The sequence below is a fragment of the Prunus dulcis genome, chromosome 8, assembly GCF_902201215.1.
Source record: "Prunus dulcis chromosome 8, ALMONDv2, whole genome shotgun sequence".
Classification (NCBI taxonomy): Eukaryota; Viridiplantae; Streptophyta; class Magnoliopsida; order Rosales; family Rosaceae; genus Prunus; species Prunus dulcis.
In genome coordinates this window covers 3,581,244-3,595,264 of record NC_047657.1, presented here as the reverse complement: position 1 = coordinate 3,595,264, position 14,021 = coordinate 3,581,244, and the positions used below count along the sequence as shown (strand labels likewise).

The following is a 14,021-nucleotide window of genomic DNA, read 5'->3' as shown; positions in this document are numbered from 1 at the left end:
TAATAAAAAAGGGTGTTTGTATAGTAACCCCTTTTCATTTCTTAGTTAAAGCATTATGTAGTCCAAACATACCAAGAAACCTGAATAATTTTCTTTTTAAAGAAAGGTCTCTGGAAATATATCACAACACTAAACATGGAACAGTAATCCCATAACCATGGTGTAAGTCTGATGATTCTAAAATAGACTGAACAGTTACAATTCAATCTGATGCGGCTTTATCCAAACGCATCTGTTCCAAACCAAAGAACGAACTGAGAACAAAGATCAGTTCTGCAGGTACTTGATTTCATTCTCATTGTTACCATCATAAGGTTCAGCTTGGCCCCTTCGTGGAGTGCAGGCAATGCTTTTAACAATGGAAGAATAAAGGTCGAATTCTGCCTTCAGTTTCAAGCAGCAGGCTTCAATCCACTTCTCAGCTACGCTGGTAGCTACGCTGTCTTGGCTGTCCCTTTCATGTTCTTCAATGGCAGGTCGTATCTCATTGTATAAAGATTCAAGATGAGTGGCAGCATCATTTTTCATACACTGAAGAAAATTTTCAAAGTGAACAATTTGATAATAATAGTAACAATAAAATCATGTGCCAGGCGCCAATAGCATATAATAAAATCATTTAGTTGAAATCTTAAACGGTACTAATAGTGTACAATGACATAGGAAAATACTTCAAGCACAAATGTTGCTATACACAACTTTTATGTACATGAAATTGGGATTGAAGATTAAAAAATTATACAAAATAAATAAATGATATTCCATTAAGTAAATTATATTCCTGCTGATGTGTGAAAGCACAAGTTGGCTTGGAGAGATTTCAAGGCACCTTCAGTGTGATGCCAAAGGGCGGTGTGCTGCCGGAAATTTTCTAATTTATCTATTGGGCACCTCCAGATCTCTCTTTTCTAATTATACAGTATTTTACTACCTTCACAAAATATCTTTTTAATACAAGGTTTGTGAAATAATGGACAGTACTACCTCAGATGGTCACACCAAAAATCACATGCTCTTCTACTATCATACGCTATCAATCTTGGTTTTTTGTTTTGGCTAACATCACAAAAGATAAGGTATGCTTGCTTGATATATTAGGTATAAACTATATTATGGCTACTTTTAACTGCTGGGGTATTTTATTGGTCATTAGAGTTATACGTAATTTTAAACTGAAAATAAACATATGTATACCAACTAAGCTTAGATGATTATATAGATGAGCTGATAATTATTAATAATATGGCATTTTGGTCTGCTGAATGTTATAAGACATACACTTCTATATATAGAACAGATTAATTTAAAAAATGAAAAGATAAATACCTCATATTTTAAAATTTCCTCTTGTGCTTCCCTTGATGCTAAAAGCGAAGCAAAAGACTTGGCGTCAACTTGCTTTTGTGCACCATGTTTCACCTTTCCATTAGAGTATTGTTTTGATCTTTTGTTTGGCATGGATCCTGATCCAATGTGATAGTTACGACATGCAGTATTACTGCGGATACGAGATATCATTGCATTCTTTCGTGAAAAAGGTGGTTGATTTTCTTGTGAATAAAGTTTCCTCTCCTCACTCACTTCTGTTTTTACCCCCATCACTACACCCTCCATTGGAACAGAATCAAGTGATTGCACAACAAGAGCAGTAGACATCAACTGATGTCCAGAATCCACATTGACATTGATCATCATCCCATCAACATCAAATTCAGAACTTGAGGAGTTGACAGTCTTGAAGAGCCTCGAGGAAGGCTCATCCTCTGCAGAATCATATAGCGGAATTTTCTCAACTGAATACCTGACACCAACAGGCAGTTAAATATAACTCAAGTATGGCAGATAAATCATAAAAAGGAATGCACAAGTCTACATAAGATCTCTAAATATGCATGTGTACATGAGAGTGGGTGTGCATTTTTTCGAAAGATTTTATTTTGATATTGAAGATACACTCGAGATAAAACTGCATCATAAACCTACACCTTTCAACCACGTAGGCCACAAAATGGAAAACAAAACCTAAGACGTGTTTGCTGAAATTAACAAGATCACCAGCCCCACCAGAGAAGTGGAAACTATTTGCAACTGATCCACTCATCTGATTCATGAAGTCTTCTACAAAACTCACTCATTTGAAGATTTCTTTCTTTCCATGTAGATCAGTTAATGTCTAAATTGCTGAAGAGTTAAGCAAGGTAAAACTAGTTACATTTTGTAGGAAACACAACATATTTTATTAAAGAAGAGAAAAGGTACATAAGGAGATGGACAAGGCAAAATATGCAAACTATAGAACTACTGATGATTAAAAAAAAAATTTTAAAAGAAGAGAATTATAAACTATGAAGTAGACACCAACATGCAACATAACACTACATCACTCATTACGAATTTTACCAAATTAAGATACCCCACACCATGGACACAGAAAGTAAGTGAATATGGTTTTAGGGTTTTAAAATTTAGTTTCATCTTTATGCATGAATAATTAGTTTGTAACTAATTCATCCAAAGTTAATTGTCAAAAATTTCATTGAAAGCATGTAAAACCAAAGTCCTAACTCAACATAAAGCATTACATCAGAATAAATCCAATCCAATAATAAAAAATGAAATAATAATACACACTTAAGTCTTAGCTCCCTAAGTATTATAGTAATATTAGCATAAAAATAACAATAACATAAGAGAATAAGCACTCAAATAAATCTCCAAACACTGAGACAAGGTTGGCTAAGTCAACTTGTAGCTAAGGCTTGAACTTTGTGTGTAGATCCATAAGCAGCCAACCATAACTTTGGATCCGAAGACTCCCATTAACGTACATAACATCCTCTAATTTCTTACAATTTCTTAAGAAAAATATTATAATTTCGCCTCAACTTTGTCAGGAAAGTGTTGGGAAAGTGTCGATAAAGTGTTGAGAAAATACACACAAGACCACGAACAGGGTCAAGCATTGTGTCAGGGCACAGGAACATGACAGCTTCGAAGAAATGTCAGTGCTAGATTACCAATTATTGGTAACCTCTTACACAATCAAGATGAACTAGACTAAAGGGAACAAAATTTAGAAGGGTAATAACTAAAATATGAAACTATTAACCAAATTACAAGCAAGTGCCTGCAGTAGATCACTTCTGCACAAAACGAAACTTTTAAGACAAATGCATTAAGGTATACGCGTAAACGTTACCTGTCATCATCGTCTTCCCATAGGTAAGTATCCTCCTGTTTGGAAAAAGTTGCATAACATTAAACACTGTGATGAATAATATTATTGAACAAAAGAAAGTTAACATCAAACACACCGGAAATTCTAAAGATGCACAATCATAACTGCTACTAATAAATAGTCATAAGCAAAACAATATCTTGAGCAAAAGTAAAATAACAGCAAACGCACACCAGAAATCCTATGAATGCACAATGCTAACTGCAAAGAATTTAAATGAAATCAGATAGGAAAAAACCTGCCCTACAAAACAAGGACAGAATTAAAAATACATAGGACAGGAAAAACCATACAACGTAGAGAAATTAGTTTGCAGTATGCAGATTTTATATTTCAAAACACAACTGGTTGAGGGACCAATAGAAATTAATGAAGAGTTTTAGAGGATTTTCAATTATTCTCAGTTGTGCTGATATGTGCACAATCAGGATACGAGAGCATTTGTTGTATGTTGAGATGTACATTCTTCACTGATAAGAGCGGTGCACAAGTGTGCATAATCTAGTTTCATATGCTTATGGAGTTCGGTGAGGTGAGATGGGGAATTGCGTCCCCCAACTACATGTATTTACATTTGGGGCACATAACCAGGTATGGTATTAGACAGACAGCGGGACACTCGAAGCTTTTAGAGGTGTGAGAATGTAAGCTTATTTGCTCTTTGAGACATGTTGTAACATGAACTATATCTCAGACAAACCGCTTGTGTATCATTGGATATTATCAAAGCTGCCACTATGAATGATTTGCAGCATAAGAGAGGAGTTGGATGCTTTCGTAATTGATGAGGTTTGAGACGTCCTCTGTCCATACTATTAGGTTTATCACTTTCCCTTTATGTATATCATTTCAAATATTCGTTGCCATTATTTGTGTAGGTAATTTGGGTTCCTTATGGTGGGATTTGGGAGCAACATCCACTTCATCACCTCTCCTTCTTTTCGGGTGCATATATGTGATCTAACCTTACCATCCTCAGCGTGTTCTGAAACAGTTTGAACTTGTGACATACACCTGACCAAGTCAGATTTGGTCCGAGCTGACAAGAGATTTGAAGCGTGAAATACAACTAGTATACAAAGAGTCCCATCCTTGTGCTGCCGGCGTATGACATCTGATCCAATCAGATGCAACAGGAGGCACAGGATGCCCTGGCCTTAAGAACACCTACAAGAAACATATGTTACATTAATCTAAAATGTCTTTCTACAAGAAAACTGCACACATCATAAATTATTGCTATCATACCTCCACGCAATGACAGTCATTCATAAAACCAATGGCAATGTGTCTACGTGTTGGTGAAGGAACTGGTGCTGATCGAAGAGGCAGGAACGTAAGGCACTGAGTAGCTGACAAGTGGAAAAGTACAACCTTATAACATGACGCTATAAGATGACCCATGTCAGGCATCGTCATCCATCTGTCGAATGGCGCTCTACCCTCATCAAAGAATGATAGTATCTGTGCTAACTCACGAACTCTGTCTGTGGTGCCATACAACTCGCCATAATGCGCAGAATACGAAGACAACTCAGTGAGCAAGTCATTACGCACTTGCAAGTATCCATTCTCACCCAATCCCACTAAATCAGCAACTGCCCTAAACCCGCAGTGACCATCATGACATACATCCTTGACTTGCTGAATGAAGGGCCTCAATCCAACTGGGAACGCATCAATATACGAAATACCTTTCACCGTCAATGTCTGGTACACCTGTATGAATATAAATTGTTATGAATAAATGGGTAACTATATCATCTTCAATTTAGTAATGGGTATCTTTATTACCTTCTCCTTTGTTCGCTCCGTTTTCTTATGTGCAAAATTTTGCGGAACATCCATTGTATCACCTGTAAAGCTAGGTGAGTGACTATCCACAGATGCAGATCTCAATTCAAAAGCATATGGGTCTCGTCGACTGGACATATCAATTTTCTCCTTCAATTGACCTCGTAATCTAGACTTGATTCCTGGTTCAACAAGAGTAGTTGTATAGGGTGCTACAAGTTCTCTCACTCTTTTCCTTAGCATCAACCTATTATCTTTGTTTGCCTCCAGAAAGTACTGCTGAAGCAACTTCAACTCCGGAAACTCATTCACATCCATGGAATCCTGAATAGAACTAGGAGGCAGTAAATCAAGTTTCGTCCAATGGGGGTCAAGAGACTCGAGAGGAATTGGCCTACAATCCCTCTTGTATTCTGCAATCTCATGGGCACAAGGTAGACCATGGGTACGGCGTATGACACAACCACATGCCAAAGCATCAACACCAATTGAGGCGGCTAGCTTGGACTGAGATAACACCTTCTCCAATGCAAAAATAGATACGACTCCTCTCAAATATTTGAATTCTGAAGACTTGAAGTTATGTTGCACGACTGTCGAACACTTATCAAAAGATGTCTTTATGTCAATGTGTTGTAACTCGATGAGAGAGTGTATATTTTCAAAAGAACCCTCAAAATTCCCCTGACTCAAACCAAGTTCCCTCTTAAGCTTGGAATGTGCACCCTCAGCCCTATTAAATCATAAAAAAATACAACAGGTTAACACAAATTCATATTAAACCAGTGATGTAATATGGCATGACCAATTATATTATAACTTCAAGAACTACCTGTTTGATGTAACATTACCAAAATGCATAATCATGTCCGTCCAAGCTGACACAAATCTGTCCTTCAAAGGCTTCAACCATGTGTTTATAACATACTCCATGACCTCAGTGTACATACTAAATTCGCTCTGTAACACTGCTAGCTCCCGTTTGTAATCACTTTCCGTAGGAGACGTCACAAGTACATTCCACTTCATTATAAATCTATCCCACTTTTCCTTGGACTCAAACAAATTTTTGCATTTGGACAGCACATTCTTATTAATATGCCATTTGCATAAAAGATGTCTGGCTGTAGGGAATACTACCTCGACAGCTCTCATCAATGGCAAATCTAGGTCAGTGACAATAACATTTGGCATAGTGCACTCCACCATCACACCACGCAATCTGCTTAACGCCCATATATAGTTATCTTCTTTTTCAGAATCTAAAAAAACAAATGCAACTGAGAATGTAATATCAGTTGATGTGATGCCTACAACCTCTAGTAGGGGATAGTGATACCTATTAGTCTTGTACGTGCAATCCATCATCAAAATGGTTGGAAATGCACGCAACAACTCCAAACTCACAGGGTGTGCCCAAAACAAGTCCAGCACATTACCAGATATAGGGCAACCCCTATGCCACTCAACATAGTCATGCTCATTCAACCTACATAAAAGTTGTTGCATTTGAGACCTCCCTGCCTTCTCTTTAACTCTTTGCCTTTGGCGTGCATTGTAGATCGTCCTTATGGTTGTAGCATTGAGTTCATCCCTTTGCTTCAATGTGTTCAGGATTTCTTTGGGCCGTACTAAACTCTTTGACAAGTCTATCAAGAGTGAAGTCTCCTGCTCCGACAACCTCCCTGCATATGAACGCCCCTCAGAATACTCATTTGATGCATGGTTGTGCACTCCACATAAGACCTTCAGCATCCATCCATTGCCACTTGCCAACTTCTCCCCCTTCAATGTGAACAGGCACCCACACTTCTTCGTGCCAGTCCCACATCTTTTTTTAGCACCCTTATTGACTTTAGTTTTCTTCTCCTTAAATCTTCCACCCCTCTCACAGCCTAATGTAACTCTTGGTTTCATACTCTTACCACCCAAATCAGATCGTATTGTCACAATAACAAACCCATTTCTCTTTCCAGCCTCACGAGCCCACTGCATTAAGGACTCTCTAGTCTTGAATATCTATAAAACAAAAGAAACTAGTGTGTAAGTATCCAAAATATCCGTATGACTTTTATTGGGACCAAAGCTATGTAACGATCAAGTTCGTAACCTCATAAGTAGTAAATTCACTTGTGTAATCCATCACACATTCCGAGCTAACCCCACTATCTCGAGTAGAATTATCAACCTGCATTAGCAAAAACAAGTTTGAGTGAAGAATTCTGTTAGTATTCAGTTAGAGAATATGTTACAGGAGAAAACTTTACAGTCATTATTGGCAGCACTTCCATGTTGGTGAAACAGAAAATTTGACCAAACACCAAAGCTATTTAATGATCAAGTCAGTCAGCAACTTAACGATAAAGCTGGTTGGCGATTTAACAATAAAGCAAGCTGACTGGCAATTTAGCAAAAAATTTAGGTACCTCATTCATCGTAAATTCACTCGTGTAGTCCATTGCACATTCTGAGCCAACCCCACTACCCCGAGAAGAAGTTTCACCCTGCATTAGAGAAAGAAAGCTTACATGAAGAATTTTGTTAGTGTCCTATTTAGAGAATACATCACATAGAGAAAACTCTGTGGCTATTATTGGCTCCACTTTCATGTTGATGTGCAGCCAATTTTAGTCACGCACCAAATGTACAATGCAGCCATATTGGGCCGCACTTGAGGAACATTTTTCGGCCACACATAACCACACAGTACATTTGGTGCTCAGCTCTGGTTAGCCGAACAAAACATGAGCCCCTTTTTAGTAGCACAAAAGAACGATAAATAAATAAAACTCAACTATTGTGGCAAATAACATACCTTTCCATCCTCACTGACTCGTCATAAATGATGATTTGATGCTCCGACCAAGGGAACTCAATATGGGTGGTATCATAGGATTGGGGTTTATGGAGTGAGAAAAAGATGATTCTGAAGCTGGTAATAGAGTTTTTGTTTGGTACTTGATGGTAGGCTGGGTATAAGCTTGAGTGTGAGCTATGGTAATTGGAAACCCTTTAGAAGTGTATTAAGTTCGTTTTAGTCATTGCAAAGGTTACAATGTTGATTAAAAATGTTATTAAAGCTTCGAGTGCACTGATCAAATTGAAGAGTGCATTTAGAAGCTCCCTTATTTTAAAGTCACGCCTTTAGAAGTCCATGAGACACCCATTAAACACAATAGACAACCCCACATTCAGTCCATTCCAACATGTTAAAAACAACCCAATTTCAGTCCCGAATTTGGCAAAAGTAAAAACCATTTAAGAAACCCAATAAACTGGCCCATGATCGACCATAAAATTTTATTCATCAGGTTGTTAGTAGTCTTGCCAAAGCAGAAAAGTACAGGAAACCATATTTCTCTCCTGCCAAACACCTCCTTTTATAAATTTTCTTATTTAAGAGCCTAAATGAAGTATCTTGATCTCTGGAAAACCCTTTTTTCTTTATCAGCATCAAGAAAAATGAGAATAGCAAGTGTTCAAAAGTGACACAGGAGTTTTATACAGCATACACCTCAACAAAAAAGCTTAGGCCTTTGAGAAATTCTGCAAAACACTTGTATGCCTAAGGCATTTTCAGGTTGTGTCTCTGGGAGGAGAGCCTACAATTAAAAATGTTTAAGTTTAAGCTTTTGTTTTCTTTTCGCTGAGTGAGACAAAGCCTCTAAACTCTGAGCACTATGCCTTCGGACATATATCCTCATATAAGTTTGTAGGAGGATTGCAAACCAATGGACACTACAAATCCCTAAAACCATTTTATACTATAAAATCGGTACTTATGATCCTTATAGTTGATAGCTTCCAAAGAAAGGTCATTATGCAAAGGATTCCAAAACTAACAATGAGATCATGCTCAGAAAAACAAAAACAAAAACAAAAAGTTAACTTGAAAGATTAAGGCACTGGCATTATGCATCCAAGGCAAGATGTTTAATTTTCTATTTCATTCCAATTGTGAGTTTCACCAACCTCCTAGATAACAGCCCCTTTAAAGTTGGATATCAGCTAGTTCTAGGACAGTGCAATACAATATCCAGACAATTTTATAATAGGGAAACAGGTAATGTGGACCTATGCAACAACTTCTATAACACAGATCAAATGGACACATTTTTTCATCTTTCAATAAATAAATTACCTGAAAACCACGAGATTTTGCCCCAAGAAATCCTGAACAGCTCGGTGCACCACAGAGGCAGCGAACCTTAGCACCCCCATACCATTCAAAATTGTAGTCGTATGCCAACTCAGTTCCATCCAATATATCTTGTTTTGCAAATATTCCAACCCTAATTTCCCCCAACACATTCCACTTTCTTGTCTCACAATTTGGTTTGCTGAAAACATTAAAGGATTGTAACTCATTCTCAACTAAAGGAAAGTAAGAAAGAAACAAGAGATAACAGCTAGTTGTTCAAAAGATATTTCATTTCCCCAAATTAGATTCCGCCTGACGTGGCTCACCATGAATGATTTATAAATCGAGCAAGGCTTCCCTTTTCAGTGGCATCAATAGACTCAGAGGCATTGAGAGAAATAATAAATGCATCCCTGAGACCTGCACCAAGGCACAAACGTTGAACACAGTTTCAAAATAAATACAAACATATATTTCATAAGTCTATTAAATCACCTTGAATTTCATAAGCTTGAGATCTTTGCTTTGCTTCTTTCCATGATATCACTTCTCCACAGTACTCAATAATAAATTGCCCGGCCTGCATTGTACAGAGCAAATTAAAAAGCTTACAGGAGATTAAAAAATTCACTCAACAGATAAACAAACTATAAATAAATGATTTATAGTTCAATCATAGACTTATAAAGCTTCAATGTTCTCAGTGGAGTCAAACAAAAGTGCCAAAGATAAATAACAGAACAAGATGCCAGTTTACAGTTGTAACAGATCAAGATAAATTAGTAAGCTATTACCTTTATATTCTCATTTGCTAAAAGACCCCACCCACGACCTTCTGTTCTAAACAACTTTGTCTTGGCATACTCACATTTCTGAAATCTCTGTTGACAGCAAATAAATGAGACATCAAATATGGGTAATAATAGTTTCACAGAATTTGAACAGGGATTTGAAGATTCATAGTATCTTAAACTCACACTAAGTACATCATTATCCCGATACTTTCAGGAAAAAGAAAAGCAACTATAATACAGCAAAGAGAATGTTTTAAAAAAATGAAGATAAGTTATTGATGCGACCATGAAAGAGAAACATTGAAGAGTAGTGTCATTGCCAACCCCATCTAATTCTCCCCACCCACCTTTTAAAATCCTTTTGTGACAAATATTATCATGTTCTTATCAAAACGAACTTGCCTCGCATCTGGCAGAGAACTCTCACATCTAGTGACAACCATGGTCTTACCACCATACTGATTGTCTTTTCGAAATATTAAAAATTTATGGATTAAAGGTAAGAAGACAAATAGAGTATATCTATCACATGCATTAGAAAAGCACAAAATGGCCCAATAAGGCAATGAGCAAGCATTTGGTCTTCCTTCTTTAAGAGTATCTCACATGCATTAGTTTTCCCATGGATAACAAGCCAAAATAAAATCACATCAGTACAGACACAAAACTTCCAAATCATCTTGAAAGGCTCAAAAGTAGAATCAACAAGATTTTTAACAAGTGATTGCTATGGTCATAGGTGATTCACCCTTCAATTCATCTTTTCACCCATTGCACATGCTCCATGGAAATGATATACTGAGTTGTTCCCCAATAGTAGGCCTTTCATTTTCGTAAGCACAAAATAATATTTTCTGTAACTTGGATCATGCTCGGAAAAACCTAAGGTTGTCAACACCAAATCACTTCTGTCCATTTCCTTATCACTATGAAGAAAAATGATTAATTCCTCTCAAACATATGCAGGCACTACCAATCCTATACAGTGATTCACTCTCTTTACTACTCCACAACCAGCTCCTATTGTTTTTACTTATTCATCATAAAACGCTAATATAGTGATCTTATATTTTCAATCTAAAAGCTTATTACTGGCCAAAAAAAACAAAAATCCCATACAAATAGCCAGAGATCCCATAAAAGTATCCATTGTCCAGAATTTCCATCTACATCCAACCTATACCCTTCTGAACCATAAAAGTTTACAAACCCTAAATTCCATGTCAAACCCTAATTTCCAAAACATAGACAACCACATAAAGACAGCAAAGACAACTTTCATGTACACATATATATGTGAGAATAAAATTATTAGTAAGAGGCAGTGGAGTGCATGCATGTGTGTGTATAACATTTTATCCTTTTCTGTAAAGAATTGAACCTTTTTTATAGAAGAAAACCGGGGAAGCACAACACAACCAAAAACAATAACCATGATTAACATCACAACAGTATAATATGAATTGGCATATACAAACTCATTTTGAAAATAAATAAAATACAAATAAGTAAAAGTATTAGAATCTTTTACCATCAAAATGTACAAAATTATGATTAACACATGGCCACACCATGGAGGCTTATGTATGAGCAGGGAAAAAAGAACCGGAGGAAATAAATACTAGAAACACGCATCCATATTCACAAATTCTTATGGATGAGGTGGGAGACGAGAGAGAGAGAGAGATTTACCTGATTCTTGCAATAGACACCGCAAGGGCAATATCCTGGAGTGCATTCTGTGCTGGTAAGTACATTCAAGCACCTCTCCCCACATGCACTTTCAGGATCATGTTCATCATACTTGCATTCACATATAGCAATATCTTCCTCCGTCTGTGTCTTGTGTCTACCAACAACAACAAAAAGACAGATAGAAAGAAAACTTGTTATATATTTAAGTTTTAAATTGCTAATGCAAATAACTAAGTATTTATGACCTGAAACTCCACCCAAAAAAATAACCAAGTAATGAGGTCTGCAAGGAAGTGAAGGCATTTGGATAACATTGTCCTACGCATGGACTAGAGAAGTAATTTACAATATTTACCATGACTGCACAAAACAATGTCATAAATAAGAATGTAAAACCAATTTTAACCAACAACAATCGACTATAGAAATATTGACCTAAAAATAAATCAACTATATAAAGCTTTCCTTGAGCAGATTAGCAAGTAAAAGTTCTAACTCAGCCATGGCAACACAAGGGATACTATTTTCAAGAAAGAAACTAACTTGAAACCATAATCTTATACACTAAACCCTAAACCTCAATTCCAAATAAAATGAAATAAGCAATCAGTCCTCTGAATGGTCTCCTTCGCCAATTACTGCGTTAACAACACTTACAGACGAAAAACTGAGAAACCCAGAAGACAAATTGACAAGTCATCAAACAAAGCCCTTCAATTTCCAAAAACCCAATTGCAAAATGCCATGGCAAGTTAAAAATTCTAACTCTTTAGAAACCAAAAAAAAAAAAAACGAAGGAGCAAAAGAATAAACAATAAGATAGAGATTTTGCTTACCTTCTATGCGAGAACTCATTTTGGTCAATGTGTATGTACTGTGGCTCTTCTCTAGTACGTTGTTCCGTCAAACATAGCAGTTGACGCGCGCAATGTTCTTCAGTTTGGTCAATATCAGTATGTGTGTGCTCTGGCTCTGACTCCATATTTTCTGACGCGCACAATTTTCTCACAAATGAAAACTGCTTGCAAAAAATAAAAAAAATTAACGCTTCCTTTCAGTCAAAATCAATCGATTTCTGAATGAAAATTCTCAATCGGCAAAAATGAAAATCAGTTCATTACCAGCACTTGCGCTCCCCTCTTTTCTTCGAGGGAAACAACGCCGTCCGGCGTCGTTTCGGCCGAACACGACGTCGTGGTGAGTCGTTGGGGTACGGGTCGTAACACTCTGTTTAGTGGGACAGAAAGTTCAAGAATGCTCTGAGAATCAATAGTGAAGTTTCGGAGCAGAAGATCACAAATGGCCCTCTTCCTCTCTCTCCCTCAACTAAAACCCCTCTTTTTCTTCTGTTCTTCTTGGGTCTTCCTTCTTCGATTTTTCTTTTGGGTAATGTGAAAGGTTAATTTCGATATTTTTCTTTTTCATTTTTTCTTCTGTTAAATTTTGAATCCCATCCTAGATATTGTATCTTTATGACTTCAATTTCAGTTTAATAGCATCAATTTTCAGTTATAAAGTAATATTTATTTTCAATTTTGACAATTATGTATCTTTTTTGTAGATAAAAATTCACTTTTGCGACGTTCAGGTTTCTCACTTTAAAAGCAACTCCAGCAATGAGCTGAGCCTAAGGCTGGAAAAAAAAAAAAAAAAAAAAAAAAACTCGCTCCAGAGAGTGAAGTTCGGGGTTGGGTGGGTCCCACCACTCACCTGGCTTACCAAGCCGCCTCCACTCCATCGGTTAGACGTGCGCTGGTTCGGAAGGACTCGATCCCCATGATATAGCTCCCTTCCTCTCTAAGGACTGATTGTTTCGGGCAAAGCCACCCTTTCTCCTTCCTTCCTCCCTCCTCCACCACCCAGGGCCGCCTTTTGAACTAGGCATGCTTCTTCTGATGGGCTTCTCTTGCGCCCGCTCCGCCACTTTTGCTTCATCTCGACCTCTTCTCCTTGTCTCTTTATATTATGTCAGACGACATTCGCCAAAGGCCAAACAAACAAAACCATGTTAGTCAATCCATACAAGAATATTCCAACACAAATACAAACAACAAGGGCCTAAACACTTACATAGGCAGAGGTGAGGATCGTCTTTTGGGCTCGGTCAATGAAGGAAGAAGCTGGAGTCTTTGCCAGAGCCTCAGGGTCGCTCTTCACGCCTTCCAAGAAGACGTTCACTAAGGGCACCTCCTGCCGGTGCATAGCCAGGTTGACCTCCTTCTTCTACTGGCGAAGCCTGCCGAAGTCAACCTTCTCTACCCCTTCAGCGAACACATCCTCCATGCCAAAGGGTAGCTTCGGCGGTGCCTGCAGATCAAAGGGGGGAAGTCTCGGCCCCGACCCCATCACATGCTGGTGC

General features: G+C 37.5%; 1 protein-coding gene across 7 annotated transcripts; it reads right to left on the bottom strand.

Annotated features, from left to right (window-relative positions):
• On the bottom strand, positions 1 to 13,066 carry LOC117636772 (histone-lysine N-methyltransferase ASHH1-like). 7 transcript variants are annotated; one of them, XR_004587107.1, is made up of 15 exons: positions 12,784 to 13,066; positions 12,499 to 12,680; positions 11,660 to 11,816; positions 9,968 to 10,054; positions 9,669 to 9,753; positions 9,500 to 9,593; positions 9,174 to 9,372; positions 7,459 to 7,536; positions 7,143 to 7,220; positions 5,865 to 7,051; positions 5,033 to 5,765; positions 4,487 to 4,957; positions 4,209 to 4,405; positions 3,200 to 3,234; positions 1,722 to 1,801 (listed from the first exon to the last, which is right to left on the bottom strand). XR_004587107.1 is itself a non-coding variant. In XM_034371437.1 (13 exons), the coding sequence occupies exons 2-13, from the start codon at positions 12,642 to 12,644 to the stop codon at positions 4,262 to 4,264; spliced, it is 3,459 nt and encodes a 1,152-aa protein (XP_034227328.1). In that variant the 5' UTR covers positions 12,645 to 12,680; positions 12,784 to 13,066; the 3' UTR covers positions 3,612 to 4,261. The 7 variants fall into 7 exon arrangements, 3 of the variants coding, with proteins under 3 accessions (XP_034227330.1, XP_034227328.1, XP_034227329.1); XR_004587108.1 differs by having other exon boundaries at positions 1,723 to 1,801; positions 4,204 to 4,405; XR_004587109.1 differs by having other exon boundaries at positions 1,724 to 1,793.
• Positions 13,067 to 14,021: the final 955 nt, after the last annotated feature.